General features: G+C 36.7%; 1 protein-coding gene across 3 annotated transcripts in view; it reads left to right on the top strand.

The window, feature by feature from the left end:
- KPNA1 (karyopherin subunit alpha 1) overlaps positions 1–18,040 on the top strand; it is a 69,061-nt gene extending 51,021 nt beyond the window's left edge. For all 3 annotated transcript variants that reach the window (XM_019448562.2, XM_019448563.2, XM_053903438.1), the window contains 8 exons: positions 770–858; positions 1,198–1,297; positions 1,842–2,005; positions 3,353–3,431; positions 7,710–7,835; positions 9,399–9,526; positions 14,035–14,213; positions 15,710–18,040. In XM_019448562.2, coding sequence (XP_019304107.1) covers positions 770–858; positions 1,198–1,297; positions 1,842–2,005; positions 3,353–3,431; positions 7,710–7,835; positions 9,399–9,526; positions 14,035–14,213; positions 15,710–15,897 — 1,053 coding nt within the window. In that variant the 3' untranslated portion in view covers positions 15,898–18,040. The remainder of the gene's footprint in view (positions 1–769; positions 859–1,197; positions 1,298–1,841; positions 2,006–3,352; positions 3,432–7,709; positions 7,836–9,398; positions 9,527–14,034; positions 14,214–15,709) is intronic.
- The last annotated feature ends 470 nt before the right edge of the window (positions 18,041–18,510 follow it).

Here is an 18,510-nt window from a genome sequence, read left to right as displayed (position 1 = left end):
CCTAAGCCCTGTATACTTTTTTAGAACATGCAAGCAGTCACTGGGCTTTTACTTGTAGGGATCTCTAGTAAGTAGCAGGTCTTTGCCACTTTCATGCAGAAAAAGACCTAGAAAACAGGAATTTTTTATTACTGCCAACTTTATCAAATTCATAAATATAAATCACTGCTAAATGAGTATGATTTTCTTCTGCAGCTTAATTGAGGTATGATTTACATACAAAAAACAGCATATATTTAAAATGTACAATTTAGAAGTTTTAAGATAGGTATATACCCGTGGAACCATTATCACAGTCAAAGACAATATATTCCTCCCAAAAGTTTAATAGCTTTCTGCATTTTGATGCTCTTACATTCTTTGATTCTTTGTTCATTGCTTTCTTTTGTAAATAAGCTTACGATAACATTTTTAATCCACTGAATAAGCCATTTGAACCTCTGCTCTGTATTAAGGGCTATATGAAAGGTTACTTTGGTGGTGGGGAGTCCCCTGAGATAAAAAATATGTATAAGAACTGGTTGGTTCCTCCTTTATTTAATAAACTTATACCCTGAGTGTTCACATGTATACTTTATAATATTACTGATCATCTTCCCCCAGTCCCACAACTATTTCATTTGATTCCCTGATAATGAACTTAGAAATGTTCATAATGTCAGTGTGTACGTTGATTAGCTACCATATAATTTTGTAAAGAGTTATTGTGGTATTTTGGCATCTGAGAGAATTCTGTACAACCTGTCATTAATGAGTAATTTTTTCACAGGCAGTCTGGGCTCTTGGCAACATTGCTGGAGATAGTACCATGTGCAGGGACTATGTCTTAGACTGCAATATTCTCCCCCCTCTTTTGCAGTAAGTTTCTATTCTTACTATTTTTTTTGAGTAGTAAAAATATGGAAAGTTCCTCAGGAAGCAGTGCATTTTTAGAAATCATTTTGAAATTTCCATTGTTCTTTTTCATTACAGATACTTTCTTATTAACTTGTTCAGGTCATTTCTTCAGGCATTCTAGCTTACTCCAGTGCCAGTATTCTGAATTAGTGCTGTTAGAATTAATTCAGCTTTATTTTCTGGAGAAAAGCTATTTAAAGACATGTTTATGAGTAGCATTAAATGATTTAGTACTTATCTTATGCTATCAGATAATTAATGTCTATTATATAGTTTACCATTGTATCATCATGCTTATAGGTTATTTTCAAAGCAAAACCGCCTGACCATGACGCGGAATGCAGTATGGGCTTTGTCTAATCTCTGTAGAGGGAAAAGTCCACCTCCAGAGTTTGCAAAGGTAAGGATTAGGCTTATGGAAATGGGCAGAAAAAAGTACAATTAAAAGAGTGCAGCAACAAATATTAATGTGAACAGAAAGATTGGTAATTTTGCATAAAATTTAAAATGTTAGAATTTTATCTGTTTCTACAGAAATAGGGCTTTTTGTTTCTGTGTTAATTTGGGATAAATTTTCATTGTAAAAATTAGCTCTGAATTAATCTTAAAACCCGGCAATTTTTGTTTATAGCACAGTAAAATTCACAATTTATTAGCTTTAGCACTTGTGAAAATGTCTTTGCTTCTTTGGTCCACAAAGAGTGTTTTTCAACAAGGAATCTCATTCTGAGAACTGGTATATACTTCAGTCTCTGAAATTATTTTCCTTGGTCTCAGCATTCCCAAAGATGGAAATGCCACTTGGCCACTTGTTACTCCATTTCTAGAAGTATTAATCACCCCAGAAATTACCAAGTGTGTGCTGCTTGCCTTTTGGAATTTCTCACCTCACTTCTGGCTTTTATTCCACTGAATTTCATTATCATGTCATCTTCCCTTTACAGGTTTCCCCCTGCCTGAATGTGCTTTCCTGGTTGCTATTTGTCAGTGACACTGATGTACTGGCTGATGCCTGCTGGGCCCTCTCATATCTATCTGATGGACCCAATGATAAAATTCAAGCTGTCATTGATGCAGGAGTCTGTAGGAGACTTGTGGAGTTGTTGATGTAAGATATCTTAAAGTGTGTCTGTTCTTTTGTCCTTATGTTAGTTTATTAGTTTCTAAATGCTGGTAAATACTAATTAATACACTGTACTAATTTATTGGGCTTTGGGCTGCTCTCTTTTGTAACTTATATTGATGTCAAATCTGTTTGTTTTGAGGCTTATATAAAGAACTGCTCACCCTTTTGTTATGAGCAGTCCTTCAGCGGGAACATTTGGAAAACTCTGTGTAATGCCAGTTAGTGATAAATAACCTGAGACCAACCCCTGGATAGATAGCGAAAGGCATACTGCCACTAAAAGTCATTCCTTATCTTTCTGTCTCATTTAGAGCTTAATCTAGACTGGTGTTAGACTCTGAATTTTATTTTGCTGTATCTCCTTGTGATGCCTTTGTGTAAACAATTTACGGCTGTATTAATCCAATTTTTAGACAGTTCTTTAGAAGAAAAAATTAGACTGATAACATAATGGGGAAATGGTACATTTACTAGCCACATGAAATTTAATTGAAGTACAAAGTAGATGAAAGGAGACATTACCCCAAATGTGATATGTGGAATGCATCAGATGAGTTTAATGTGCAGAATACAAAACTCTGAGAGTACAGCTGACCACAAACTGAGTACAGATGAACAGCATAATGCTGTTATGAATTAAAGGCAGATGAAGCTGCACGAGGCAGAAGTGCAGCATTCAAAACCTGGGAAGTAACCTTTTATGTTCTTTAGTCACTAGATTATGGTGTATTTTAACCATTTCTTTTTAGTCATCAGATCCTAAAATAAATGTGAGAGAAATGGCCAAGTTTTGAGAAGAGTGATCAGTCTCATTAAAGGGAAAAGAAAAGAGAATTTTTAAGGGAAGTTAAAGCATATTAACCTGAAGTTAAGATTTTCAATAAGCTTTTTTCACATATGTACAGGGTTTCATGGAGAGTATATTTTTGACTGGTAAGTTGGCTGAGGTTTAATAGAAAGAGTTCACTCTTTGAAGTGTGGAGCCTGGCTCTCATTTTTAAGTTAGTTCATCTGTTGGCACATTTTCAACTCTGAGGCAGTGAAAACTGTATTCAAGAATGAGAGGGAAATCTTGGTATCCAGGTGATGAAATACCTGGGAAAGATTATTAGGAAAGATTTGTAGTTTTTATCCAAAAGTGCTAAATAAAGGGAAAGATAATTCCTCTAGGGGATATACAAAACCCATCCTCCTAGGGTTCTCTTAACAACTACCGTAGGTACCTTTCTGCTCTAACATCATGTTACATTATTTGGTTTGGATTTCAGCCCTAAGGAAAAGAGACTAAGGCTAGAACTCTTGCATTGATATTTCTTTTTATGGTTGCAGGCATAATGATTATAAAGTGGTTTCTCCTGCTTTGCGGGCTGTGGGAAACATTGTCACAGGCGATGATATTCAGACCCAGGTATGAATAAGTGGTGACTACTGTTTCCCTTCAGAAACAGTACATTGAACCCCGTGATTATGTTTCTATTACAGTATTTAACTCCATGTTTTGGGGGAGAGTTTCATTAATGTTTGTCAAAAATGTTGCCTTAGGCAGCTCCTTTAGTACCTTCACTGTCTCTATCTTGTCTGTTTCTTGGAGTAATTTTGGGTTCCCTTTAGTTAGGTTTATTTCCCACTACTACTTGAAGTGGTTCTTGTGAGCATCTGAAGCCTCCAGTAGCAGCCTTTCTCTGTCATCTTCATCTCCTCTCTGATAGCTTCCTTCTTTTTGTGCATGCTAAATCTCCTATGTGAGGAGGATTCTTCCTTGTTCTTTTTTTTTTTTTTTTGAGAAAGAGAACAAGCAGGGGAGGGGCAGAGGGAGAATCTCACGCAGGCTCCATGCTCAGCAACGATGCAGGGCTCCATCTCATGACCCTGAGATCATGACCTGAGCCAAAACCAAGAGTTGGACGCTCAGCTGACTGTGCCATCCAGGTGCCCCTTCTTTCCTTGTTCTTAATGTCACTGCCATTCTATTCAACCTCTGTATCAAGATATGTCATTCACAGTGGCTTGTTCTTGATCTCTCTGATGCAGTGGCATTGTCTTTAAAATTCTTTTCCTAGGCTTCTTTGGTGTTCCAGTTATTTTGAGTCTCCTGTCTCACAAACCACTTCTTAGCGTGCTCCTTTTCCTGTTCTTTCTTGTTTGTGGGATTATCCCCTGGAGGGGATAATTATTCATTGATTTTATTTATAACTTCACCTATCACCCTGGTGCAGCTTGATTGAGAATTGAGAATAAGATTTTAGCCATAAATCTTTCTTAACCAGCTCTGACTTAGGTGGAAGACATTTAATGTCTTCACTTTTCTAATCCCTAAAATTTGGATTTGTACTCAAAGGTGTCTTCCAAATCTAATATCTACTTCAAATTTATGCTTCAGAAAGGAACCCATTATTTTCCCTGGTATATCGGGGCCTCTGGCTTATTTGTTATTTACCTCAGTGAATGGCACCAACACTTGACCAATCCAAAAACCTGGACATTAGCTGGATTATTTCCCTGTTTTCTACCTCTGTCATCAGTCACTAGCTGCCATCTCTACTCATCCCTTGCATTTCTTGCTATATTCCTGTATCACCAGAAGGATGCTTAGAAAATGCAAATTTGATCATGTCATTCTCTGACCTAAAATCTTTTTATGGCCTTCTGTTGTCCTTTGAGGGTGTTTAAGATCCTTTAAAATCTGGCACCAGTTTTAATGGAATTCTGTGCAACAGAATGAGGAAGCCCTTAAGCACTGATACAGAAATGCCTCCAGGTTGGGGCACCTGGGTGGCTCAGTCAGTTGAGCGTCTGACTTCGGCTCAGGTCAGTCATGATCTCATGGTTCATGGGTTCGGGCCCCATGTCAGGCTCTGTGCTGACAGCTCGGAGCCTGGAGTCTTTCAGATTCTGTCTGTCTGTCTGTCTCTCTCTCTCTGCCCCTCTCTTGTTTGTGCTCTGTCTCTCTCAAAAATAAACATTAAAAAAAAAAGAAATACCTCCAGGTTATATCATTTAAAAAGAAAAACAAGGAGCAGAATAGTGTGTGGATATATTAGTATTTATATAAAAGGAGGTAGAGAGGAGAGAAAAAAATAATATGTATGTTTGATTATATTTGCATAAAAAATTCTCCAGAAGAATACATAGGAAACTAATAATCTTGGTTGTCTCTGGAGAACTGGGTTGCTGGCATACCGGAATGGAAAGGAGGCTTTTAACTCTATAGTCCTTTATTATACTTTCTGAATTTTTAAACCATTTCACTGTATTTGCTATGCAAAAAAAGGTTCTTTCCCTCCCCATACCATGCTCTGTGCTTCTGCCATGTTTATTCCTTAAATTAGCTATGACCACATTCAGCACTAAGATTTAACAGAAGCTTGCTTCTCTCTGCTCAGGACATAGGCTTGCATCCCCATCCCTGCTTTTAACCACTGGCTCACACTAATGCACACTCTGCCACTAATGTCATCTCATTTCTTCAGGACTTCCTGTTACTGTTTTTTTCTCTGAGAAGCCATGTTCACTTAAGTTAGGTGTGCCGCCTCTTGTTTCATCCATCATACCACTTATCACACTGTATTGTAATTATCTAATCACTAGATTGTAAGCTTCTAGAGGGGGGAACGGTGTTGATCTTGTTCATTTTTGTATTTCTGTACAGTCTTAATAGTTCCTGGCACAGTGTTTAATACTGAATGAATGAAGTTCTGTATCTGTACATCTACTTCTGATGTCCCTCAAGTTTTACTCCTGGGTCTCCAGTAGCCTGTTAAATATTTCTGCTGGCATGTCTCACATTTGTCTCTCTCAGTTTATTTTCTTCCCCCAGAAAGCCAGTTCCAGGTCTTGATTTTTTCCCCCCATTTCAGTTAATGAGGTAACTATTCCCTCCCACTTGAAGCTTTGCAGTCCTATTTGGTGTCTCCATCTCTCACACCTTGTATAGCAAGTCACCAGCTCTTGTTGATTCTTTGTGTTTCAGTATCCACGTCTAATTACCTTAGAACCTTGAAAGGATTTGTACTTCACAGTTTTAGTCTCATTCTTCCTTGTAGCCTGTTGTTAATTTTAGGGGTACAGAACTCTTGCTTAATAGCCTCACTGCTCTATTCTTTCCTTATTTTGGTACTTTGTTGTAGCTTGTCTCAGCATTTTTTTGTTTCCAGCCTTTCTTATCTGCTGTGTCCTTCCTCCCTCTTCTTTGCTTATGAAATCCTATCCATGTTTCAAGGCAATTTCCCCACACCCATGAAGTCTTTTTTCATGATTACTCTGCAAGTACGGTCTTTAACTTGTGACAGGTTTATTTTTTTTTATTATTTGACTTTTTTTTTTTTTCCAAACAAATTTTTTTAATTTATTTTTGAGAGACAGGGCATGAGCAGGGGAGGGGGAGAGAGAAAGGGAGACACAGAATCTGAAGCAGGCTCCAGGCTCTGAGCTGTTAGCACAGAGCCCGATATGGGGCTTGAACTCACTCACTGTGAGATCATGACCTGAGCCGAAGGACTGAATCACCCAGGCGCCCAGTGTTTGGACGTGTTTAGTTTCTAGAGCACATCTTTGGCATTTAAAAAATGGCTTTGTAATATCTTTTATACTGTCAAGATTGTGCCTCTTTAAACACAAGTTTTAGTGTTTTTTGAGCTGTATTAATAGGCAACAAATGGCTTTATTTTAATTTGCGTTTCTTTCATTACTTGTGAGGTAATCTATCAAAATTGTAGTTTCTCTTAACAATTTACATGTTAAAGACAGCAACCATCTCATCTATTGTAAATTTTTTTTGCATTACATAGTGTGCATTTTAAATTTTGTATTTTTTGACATGCAAATATGTCTATTTGATGAAATTTTAATTTTCCCCCTATAATTTCTTCCATTGTTTTTATGCTTTGAAAGTCCTTCACTATCCCTAAACCAGCTATATACTGATAGTTCTGTTTTATGGTGTCTTTTTTATGTTTACTCTTTAAATTGGTTGTGGGTTTATTTGGTAATGGGTTAAGAATTTTTTAAAAATTCTTCTCAAAAATAAAAAAAATGTTTTTCAACCAGTTAACCTCAGGAAGAACTTTATTATATATTTAATTCCTTATAAATACCCGCATTTGTTTCTGGACTAGATATCTGTTAGTTATTCAGTGATTGATTCTTGTGCCTACCACAGATTATTTCAATCATTTTAACTTCATAATTTAGTTTTGGTAGAGTAGAGCTCCTTCGTGTATGTTTGTCACTCTCTTTCACCTTTGTAAGCTGCAGGATAGCTGGGGTCCTATCCTTTTTTATCTTTGTGTCCTCTAAAGCACCTGGTGTACTTCATGTAGTATGTATTTGTTCATTGACGGCCAGGTACAGTGTTATCAGAGGACTTAAAAATCTGAGGCTACTTCATATATTTACACATCCAAAAGCCTTTTAATATGCTGTAGGGATAGGAAGGTGAAGGACTAATACATTGTAGTACCTTATGAAGTAGCAGTTGTACAGTTACAATGTGTCTAGCAGAACTGCTTTGGTAATCTTAGAAATGAATTCTTATTGTCAGTGAATATTCTTTTACATATATAAAGTTATTTCTAAAATTTCAAGGGGAGACATTATTTCTTTGCCTATATTGTTCCTAAAATAAATGAGTTAAAGATTTACTTCTCTCTGGATCAATACAAATTAAGTTTCAAACTTTTCCTTTTAGGTAATTTTGAATTGCTCAGCTCTGCAGAGTTTATTGCATTTGCTGAGTAGCCCAAAGGAATCTATCAAAAAGGAAGCATGTTGGACAATATCTAATATCACAGCTGGAAATAGAGCACAGATCCAGGTAATCCCATAGCATCTTTTTTCTTCTATTTTTATTGATAAGGTTTAGGTTTTTTTCTGTTGGGCTTACATTTTTTCTTCCATTATTGCCTTGCAGACCATTAACTTCCAACATTTTTATCTATTTTCTTTTTTTTTTTTATCCTACTGTACAGACTTTTGAAACTTATACTTTGGCCTTGGTTTTTCCCTGTGCCTTAAATATTTGATGATGTGCCAAGACCTGAGAGAGTGTCTTGTATTTTTGAAATGTTATGATGGTCTTTATACTAAATAGATTGGCTTTACTCTTGCCAAGTAAAATATTTTTTCCTAGCAGACCTCATCTATTGCATAACTTCAGTTTTTCATAAAACCTTTGGGGACCCATTTTTCTCTAAAAGGTTATCTGCCCTTTAATTTTGTTCTTCTGTTAGGTGGGAGAGTAACCCATGTGGAAGATAAGCAGTGGGCCAAAGGGTTCAGCACAGGCCATGAGAAAGGCTGAACAACTGGTTGTAAAAGATAAAACACAGACCTCTGGGACTTTAATTGGAGGGGAATCATAGAGATAGTTATCTCATCCAATACTCTCATTTAAGGATGAAACTGAAAAATGATTTGTTCAAGGGAACCCCTAGTAAATGACAGATCAAGATGAAGTGTCTTTCCACTAAACTTTGCTGACTTTCTTCACTAGTGTAATAGAGTTCTTGATCAGGAAAGCATCCCCAGATGCTGCCAGGGACTGACAAGGGGATTTCAGTGATAGTTGATTACCTCCTGCTGTTCGTGTCTTATGTAGAGTTTCTCAGTTTCTTGATATAGGAAATTATACAAACCCATTTTAGGTTCTTGAGCTAAGGAGAAACATGAAAAAAGTAATGTGAAGCAGACTGTTTTAGTGTTTATATATGAGAGGGGGTGAGTAAAAGTACTCTGCCTAACTATAGGCTGTGCTGGTAATCTGGGTGGGAGTTGGTAGGTTGGAATAGGATTGTGGCAGTACTAAAAGGGAAGGAAAAGGGTGGCTCAGGAGGTTTTAAATTGAGATTGTAGAGACTTAGTGACTGATGAAATTTAGAATAAATACAAAAAAGAGCCTCTGTAAATACAAAAAGAAGTTTGAGAGGAGACCTGACCTGATATAGAGGGTAGATGATATGTTTGAAATGATTAGCAGATCTAAAGCAGATTGTTGGCTATCATGGGCTGGGGCACCCAAAAGTGAGGACTGGAGGGTTACATCACAAGTGTCGGAGTTGGATGCTGTGAAAGAAATGAGACTAGCAGAGGAACAGAAAATTGAACTTCCATAATTTGTTACTGTGGGTGAAATGAGAGAGGACAGTCAAAGAGAAAAAAGAACTTGGGCAGAAAACTAGGAGATTATAAGAACATAGACTCCAGGGAGAGTTATCAGTGTACCAAGTACAGTTGAAAGGTCAGGGGTGAGAGGACTTCTAGTTAATTTTTAAAGGAGGGAGGCGTGTCATTAGTGAAGCTAGCTAAAAAGTTATAATTAGTATCATGAAATTTTTGCAAGTTTTGTAATTTCCCTTTTCATTTAATTTTTAAATTTCAGACTGTGATAGATGCCAACATTTTCCCAGCCCTCATTAGTATATTACAAACTGCTGAGTTTCGGACAAGGAAAGAAGCAGCTTGGGCCATCACAAATGCAACTTCTGGAGGATCAGCTGAACAGATCAAGTAAGTGCTAGCCAGGTAGCATCTTGTAAATCAAAGGAAAAATTATTATGTCTACTAGTTATGAATGCACTATGCTAATCTCTTGCAAGATTGTTCTAAGTTTCATACTAGACTCAAATTCTTCCATTCCTTCCTGCTGAAATAATTCCAGGATAAGAGAAGTAAGGCATAGTTGAGGTTTGAGACAATATTAGTATTTATAGGGTGGCTTTAGCCTACTCTGGAGCTTTTTTGTCAGAAACAGGTAGTCTAGAAGGTTACTTGTAGAAGCCTTAAGAATCTAACCTTGGTACCTAATTCTTGCCATTTTTTAAAAAATTATTATTATTATTATTTTGAGAGAGAGAGACACACACACACAGAGTGTGAGCAGGGGAGGGGCAGAGAGAGAGGGGGGGAGACACAGAATTGGAAGCAGGCTCCAGGCTCTGAGCTGTCAGCACAGAGCCCGACACAGGGCTCGAACTCTTGAACTGTGACATCATGACCTGAGCCGAAGTCGGACACTTAACTGAGCCACCCAGGTGCCCCTAATTTTTGCCATTTTTAGTTTAGAAGTCTTAATAGAACTGGATCAGACTTGAAAGAGAAGTCTATCTTAGAATAAAGTGCCAAATTTAGTAGAGGCAAGTGTCTCCTGAGGTCCTGTAGTATTCAATAGAGAGAGATCTCTATTAGCTTGAGACTTAAATGACTCCTTGGGTGGCTTATAATCTTAATGGCTAGAGAAGGCATAAATATGGACAGGAATCAATTCCTCAGAGGAACATCATATAATTAAATGCTAAATTATGGGCATTCAGTATTTCAGATAAAAAAAGATTAATGATGAGGAAAATGGAACCTAGACTCTTAGTCTGCCTTAACTTTCTTTATGGGGAATTCAAATGAGGGGAAGATGATTACAAATAAGTGTTGGGGGCACCTGGGTGGTTCAGTCAGTTGAGCGTCCGACTTCGGCTCAGGTCATGATCTCACAGTCTGTGAGTTCAAGCCCTGCTTCGGGTTCTGTGCTGACAGCCCAGAGTCTGGAGCCTGCTTCAGATTCTGTGTCTCCCTCTCTCTCTGACCCTCCCCCGTTCATGCTCTGTCTGTGTCTCAAAAATAAACATTAAAAATAAAAAAATTAAATTAAAAAAACCAAGTAAGTGTTGAAGTACTAATCCCTTCCTCATATGTAGTATCAGGAAAAATACAACTACTCATATTGTTGCTTTGTGGGTTAAATGTTCACACTTAACTATAATTTTTAGTGCTCTGTTAGGAATTTAAAAATGTAAAAGGTAAAGTAGTCCTAACATTTCAGGAATTGGTTAGATACAGAATATAACTATACCTGAAATAATATTTAAATAGACTACATTAAATAATATTTAAATAGCTACATTTGCAAGTAGCTATTTTGGTAAAGTTCATAATGGACGGGTTTTCAAGGAAGATTTCAAGTGGTCTTCAGAAGCATTTTGTATGAGATTAGGCTTTTTTCGACCTCCTGAGATTCTATTTCTGGGGTACTATGATTATAAATATGCCACTACTGGTAATGGCATTTATCCCAGTAATGGCAGTAATAAGTAATGTAGAAGATACATGTTTTCTTAATTGAAATGGTTACACTGTACACACATTTTTAAAACATTTCTAGGGGCATCTGGGTGGCTCAGTGGGTTAAGTATCTGACTTCAGCTCAGGTCATGATCTCACAGTTTGAGGGTTCAAGCCCCGTGTTGGGCTCTGTGCTGACAGCTCAGAACCTGGAGCCTGCTTTGGATTTTGTGTCTTCCTCTCTTTCTGCACCTCCCCTGCTTTTGCTCTGTCTCGCTCTCTCTCAAAAATAAATATTAAAAAAATAAAACATTTCTAAAATACCGTGGTATATTTCATTAGAAACTATTCAGGGTTATTTTGCTCTGTTAGGGAAGAGTAAAAAGGCTACTATTCCTTTTTAAAATTCAGCATAGTTATTTAATATTAATGGAGTTCATTATCAATCTCCTAGCAGTTTCTTCTTAAACAGATGAAGAGTTAGTTGAAAAATTATTACAAAAATATTACAGTCCAAATTACAGAAAATAAACGAATAAAAGACATCTGGGTGGTTTTTGCTTATTCTTATTGAGTAGACAAGATTTAGATGCAAGAAACAATTAGAGTAACTTGGAAATAATCCATAATTTTAGGTTAATATAATCAAATGCTAAATGTGCCTTGGTTCTTAAGGGATAAAGAATATCCCTTAAGAGGATATCCCTTTATGAGGGATAAAGAATATGGCCTTAAATTAGAGAACGTTTCATGAAAGAGAAGAAACTCGCCATTTGGGTAGAGATTTGGTTATTTTGGGAGGAGAGAGAATAGCAGGGGAAGTGTGAGGGAATGTGCACAGATAATGTTATTGGAAGAGGCAAATCAATATTGCTATAGTTTATTCTTCTGCAAGATGAGGAACTGATGGGCTTTGGAAACTGGGATGAAGGCCTTAGTATATTGGGAAGACTCTGAGTGTCTTTAGTGTTAAGAGTAATACAAAGAACATAGTATTTTGAGCAGAGGAAAGAGCAGTTGGATGTTCTTAACATCTTCATTAGTGTAGTTAGCGTATAGTGATGGCCAGGATTAAAATAATACTTATAGTAAGAGTTACAGATCCTGATACTGGAAAGAAGGATCTGTAGGACTTGTTGGCAGGCTATAAGCAAGGAAAGGGAAGAGTCAAAGATAAATGGGGAAAATGGTAGGTGGGTGCCCCTTTCATAAAAATTAGGACACAGAAGAACCAACAGTGGTATATAATAGATTAACATAATAGTGATTAATCTCTGTGTACTTTTTCTGTATGTTTTTCTGTGTTTTCTAAATTTGTAACTAACGTAATCACAAAAGAAGCTTGCTTTTTGTTTTTTAAGAAAAACAATGAGAATGATACAGATATGTTAAAGGAATGGTTGACAGGTTTTGGTGACTCAAAACTGTGGTGTAAAGGAAGGAGAAATGGTCAGAAATAGCTTTAAGCCTGATTTCTGTTAATAAGATATATAGCCTTTAATCGTCAGTAAGCATTTAAATAAAGTTAGACATATTATTATTAAATTCATTCCTGAGTAAATAATAAAGCTAAATATGGTATGAACTTACTTAAAAAAATTAAGACTTTTTAAAGGAAGATTTTTAGTTTTACAGAATTGAGATGATAGTACAGAGTTCCTATATACTTCCCTCCCCTGCAGTGTCTTCTATTAACCTCTCACATTTAGTGGAGCTACATTTGTTAATGACCAGTACAGATACATTATTAACTAAAGTTCATAGTTTATATTAAGAATCACTTTTTGTGTTCTACAATTCTATAGGTTTTGGTGAATACATGTCCTCTTTCTGCCATTGTAGTGTCATACAGTGTCACACTGCCCTAAAAATCCCCTCTGCTTCACCTATCGTCACTACTCCTGTACCCCCACCCCTCAAATCCCTGGCAACCACTATACTTTTTTATTGTCTTTGTAAAAGTTTCGTCTTTTCCTGAATGTCATATATTTGGAATCATATAGTGTGGAATCTTTTCAGACTGGCTTCTTTCCCTTAGCATGTCTAAGTTTCCTTCATGTCTTCTCATGACTTGATAATTTTTTATGACTAATATTTCATGTCTGGATATACTACAGTTTATCCATTTGCCTATTGGAAGTATATCTTGGTTGCTTCTAGGTTTTGGCAGTTGTGAATAAAACTGCTGTAAACATTTGTTTACAGGTTTTTGTGTGGACCTCAGTTTTCATCTCAATTGGGTGAATGTCCAGAGTACAATTGCTGGATTGTATGAAAAGCTTTGTAAAAAACCACCAAGCTGTCTTCCAAAGTGACTATCCTGTGTTGCATTCCTGCCAACAACAATAAAAAAAAGAGTTCCTGTTGCCCCACATTGTTGTTAGCATTTGGTATTGTCAAGCATTTTGGATTTTAGCCATTTTAATAGGTGTGGCATCAGTGTTTTAATTTGCAGTCCTCTAATGACATGATAATGATGTTGAACATCTTTTCATATCTTACTTGCCATCAGTATATTTTTGGTGAGATGTATGTTCAGGTCTTTTGCTGATTTTTAAATTCAGTTACTTGTTTTCTTGGAGTTTCAAGAGTTCTTTATACAAAACAGAACTGGCCTGTTGGGCCCATGGTGGCTTTAGCACCTGTTTCAGAGGTGTGGTTATCTACAGGAACAAAAATGAAATCAGTCAAAAGTATACTATTTTGACAAGTTGGTCATATTCAAAGAAAGAGGGTGTTCTAGTTTCTTGGAGTCCAATAATTGTGGAGGGGAAAAAGTGGAGATGGTGCTTGAGAACTAGTTTTCATTTATTTGTAGGTTTATTTGTGATAAAGTGTAGCTTGGGTGGTTGAATGGGTGTGCCTGTTTTTATTTCTACAGTTGAGAATGACCCACTTATTTCATGAAAGCTTTATGAAATTGAAAGCCTTGTTTGACTAAATTGTTCTTTGTATTAATTTAGGTACCTCGTAGAACTCGGTTGTATCAAACCACTTTGTGATCTCCTCACAGTCATGGACTCTAAGATTGTACAGGTTGCCCTAAATGGTTTGGAAAATATCCTGAGGCTTGGAGAACAAGAAGCCAAAAGGAATGGCACTGGCATTAACCCTTACTGTGCTTTGATTGAAGAAGCCTATGGTAAGATAGAGTGTTTTTAAATGTCCTGAAATTGTTTTTCTTCTTGCATTTCTGGTTTGTCCACATCTGTTCATGACAGCAGACTCCTTTGAAAAATTTGTTCTCTTATGAATAATGTTTAGTATGTAGAATTGGAAAAGAATATGCATTAAGTGTGAAGAGAAGTGAGTACCCTTCATAATTTAGCCATTTAACACTGGGCTCTAAGTATCTTCCCAGGTCCCGGGCTCTGCTTGCCCTTCGTACTCTTTCTACTGAGAGAAAATAAGAAAATTTCTTACTCTTCCATCTGAACCTTTAAGAACATCCATATCTACTGTAGATGATGCCTGACTCTATTCCAAGATTTACAGTTCTAATTTTGAATTGCACCTCTCAGTTCCTGTGTTTTAAAAATTTTCTTTTGATATGAAATTTGTCAAATTGGTTCCCATACAACACCCAGTGCTCATTGCAACAGGTTCCTGTGTTCTTAAAGTGTTCCTGACTCTAAAGGTTTCTGAGTTTGATCTTAAAGAGTCACTGCCTTTTGGCTTCTTCATTCTTCCAGTCTCTCAGTCTTAACTATTAATCATTGGTTTAGCAATGTACATTAACCTTTTAGTTCCCTAAGTGATTTTAATGTATAGCTGGGATTGAAAACCACTACTCCAGGGTTTGGTTATTCTTACGATTGGAATTAGGGATCACAGGTTATGTTCATCTTCAAGTTTATCAAATGATACAGAATTGTTTTCAAAATGATTTTTAACACTTTACCATAAAAAATACTGCTTATGAAAGCTATAGCCACTTAGTGTAAGACATTTTGGAATATATATAAAAAAAATGTTCCTCTACCTGGAGATCTTTCTCCATGGAGATAACGATTAATATTTTGATGTATATATTTTTAACATGGATATGTATATGTTTTTTTCCTTTGAGCAGTGTTACCTTTTATTTCCAGTATTGCTTTAGTGGTTAGGTTGCTTATGCCTGCAAGTAAAAGAAAGCTTAGCTCAGATGGGCTTGAACTTAGTAATGGGAATGTGTGGGGTAACTGTTCTAGTTGGACTTACTAGTTTAAGCAGTAGGAATTGATTCTGGTTATTTTAAGGTATTATACATTTGTTGACATATTGGATAGCTCAGAACTTAAGAATCAGAGCCAAATAATTAGGCCATGGTTATAGTTCATTTGGAACACTTCTGCTACGGGCCTTAGACACTGAATGTGATATGGTGACTGTTAGGGAAATAACTGCTTCTGGGGACTGGTTGTTGCTTGCATGTGTGTTTAAGGTGTCAGTTTGTAATACTAGCATTCAGATGTAATCCCAGTGATACTTTATATGCTGTTACAAAATACTAAAGAGATAGAAGTAGAGAAGAGAATCTTCCTTTAAAGAAAGGAGACACAGCAAAATATAGTGTCATTGGGGTTTCCAATACATATATACAAAGAACGTATATGTATACATACACACAAAGAGATTTTTCTTTCTTCATTCTAGGTCTGGATAAAATTGAGTTCTTACAGAGTCATGAAAACCAGGAGATCTACCAGAAGGCCTTTGATCTTATTGAGCATTACTTCGGGACCGAGGATGAGGACAGCAGCATTGCACCCCAGGTTGACCTTAGTCAGCAGCAGTACATCTTCCAGCAGTGTGAGGCTCCTATGGAAGGTTTCCAGCTTTGAAGCAATACTCTGCTTTCATGTTCCTGTGTCAGACCAGGCTACCCAGTCAAGTCCTCTTGTGGAGCCCACAGTCCTCATGGAGCTAACTTCTCAAATGTTTTCCATAATACTGTTTGCGCTCATTTGCTTGCCTTGCGCACCTGCTCTCTTACACACATCTGGAAAACCTCTGGCTCTCTGTGGTGGAATACCCTTCTAATAAAAAGGGTAACCAGAACGGCCCACTCTCTTATGGAAAATCCCTAGGCTTTGGAGATCTGCACTTAAATATTATAAGAGTCTGGGAACATACACATATTAATGTGGCTCCCTTTCTTTGTGGGGGAAAAAGAGGACTCCTCCTCATTCCCTTTAAAGTGGGGAAAAACACTGATATTAAAAGATGAGACTAAATCTTTATCTTGAATTTCACACAACTACTTGCAACAAGGGAGATGTTTAGACCTGTTGTGTACACTTCAGAGTACTTTTCATGAGTTCTTCCACAGTGAACCCTTGGATTACCTGGTGGCTTTTCTAGCCAAATTTGCATTAATCCTTACTGAGACTGGATGGTTTTCTTTCCTCTATTGGCGCCATTCTTCACAGATATTAAACCATCCGCTCCCTCACCTTCAGCCTTCAGTGAATGTGCTTTCTAGTTGTCAGGAATGCTGAAGAATTTAACACTTTGACTCTTAAATGTGATACTGGTTTGAAGATTCCCTTAGAGCAGAAAGGAGAGGGCCACATATTAATTTGTATGGCTATCGCTTCTCTTTGGACTTAAGTGTCTTAGGATTTGGAAGTGGTTCAATTCTAATGCTGGTATGAAGATCTAGAATCCTTAGTAATCGAAACAATATCCTATCATTCAATAAAATAAAAAACAAAAAAAAATCCCTCCAGTTTTCCCAAACTCAACCAGTGTGACTAGAGGCTGTGTTTCTGCATTAAAACAAATGTTTCAGGCTTTGTGGTCCTGATGAAGGTCCTCATTAAATTGGAAGTTCACCTTAGGTGCTTTTCCTCTCTGTGACTGGCAGATAACACATAATTTTTTTTTAAAGGTAACCTAGGGAAATTTTTTTCTTAGGTGCAGCTTGATTCTAACGTATTCATGCTGCATTATAGGATACCTTTAATGTAGCATCCTTATCTTAAATAACCACCTTCTCAACATGACTTGTTCAACACAAATAAGGGCAGTGATTTTTTTTTTTTTTTTAAATAACCTCATTGTTCCCTATTCATTTCATCTCCTACTAGTACTGCCCAGTCAAGTCCCCCCATAAAATAAAAAGTTTTTCTACCTTCTGGCTCATTTAATGATAACTGCAATGTACCTGCAACTGGCGCTTCCAGTACTGTCTTCAGTGATCCACATTTGTGCTTGGACTGGAATGAAAAAATAAGCTTAATTGCCAAGAGAACTGCAACTGAGTTCAATACGACTTCTTGGTGCTAGATGGCCATCTTGACTCAATGTTTGGACACACTATCAGGAGAAGATTTTTTTGTTACGCTGTTCAAAATGAATTCTGAAGGAAAAGTCTCTCACTTCCGTTTCAGAGACTACCCTTTTAAACCTCTTTAATCTTATCCTCTTCTAGAATTCATTATAACCCCAAAATGTAACTATCTGGAAGTTCCCCTGACAGGCTATTCTACATCTCTGGTAAATCCTGCTGAACATTAGGGATATTCAGAGCTTTCATACCTCATCATGTTGTTATTTAAGCAGCCAACTTATGTGACCTGATTTAAACTTTAAAAAATCCACTTCAAAGTAGAAAGATACAAAGACAAAAGGACATTTATCAGCCAAGCGTGTGACGCATTCTTCACATCTAGTCTGTAGTTGTGTCTGTGCTCTGGATGGATACCGTCTGATGTCTGTTACTGATGGAACAGCCACTGCAAAACTAGTCAATTCCCATCTATAACTTACTTTTTCTAGTGCTGCTTTGTGCTGAAAGGACATTTTAGTTTACTGCACTTGACCTGTAAAAGACTTTGATTCTTTGTAATTTTAGGGACAAATTAGGTGGTTAATTTAAAGAAAAACTTTCAATTTTGCCTTTACATCACATTAAAATATAACTTCTTTCAGAAGGGTAATAGAAGCACTGATTCATAGTAAAAATCTTGTTTTTAGCTTTGACTTTTTTTGTGGCTGAGTTTTTTAAACTGTACATCACTGGTAACATGTCATTTCTCTAGGATGTTTTAAATCATATACCTTCTGTTGGATAATTTAAAAATTCTCATTTTGATATTGGATGGAAAAAAGATAAAGCACACAAAATTGTTTCCCCAGATTAGTAAGAACAGCATCCATTGGGAGTTTTTGCCATTGCAGGTGTCTTCAGTGAATGAATTAAAGTCCATTTAACTACTGTGGTCTATTTTCTGTCTAAAATAGGAATTTATATTGCTCCTGTCCTAGAAGTTCATGAGCCATAAGATACGAGCTAAATTTTTTTTGCAGTAAAATGGTTAATATAAAATTGGAATTAACTAAAAGGTAAATCCCAGCATAACTGTTGGAATTGGTAAAGTGGCAGCCTTTCTGGTTATAGAAATGAGACTTTAGGAGGTAACTAAGAACTAATTTTAGTTCTCTGCCTGGCA

The sequence above is a fragment of the Panthera pardus genome, unplaced genomic scaffold, assembly GCF_024362965.1.
Source record: "Panthera pardus isolate Hobbes unplaced genomic scaffold, ASM2436296v1 HiC_scaffold_16, whole genome shotgun sequence".
NCBI classification, from domain to species: domain Eukaryota; kingdom Metazoa; phylum Chordata; class Mammalia; order Carnivora; family Felidae; genus Panthera; species Panthera pardus.
This window is presented reverse-complemented; position numbering and strand designations above follow the sequence as displayed.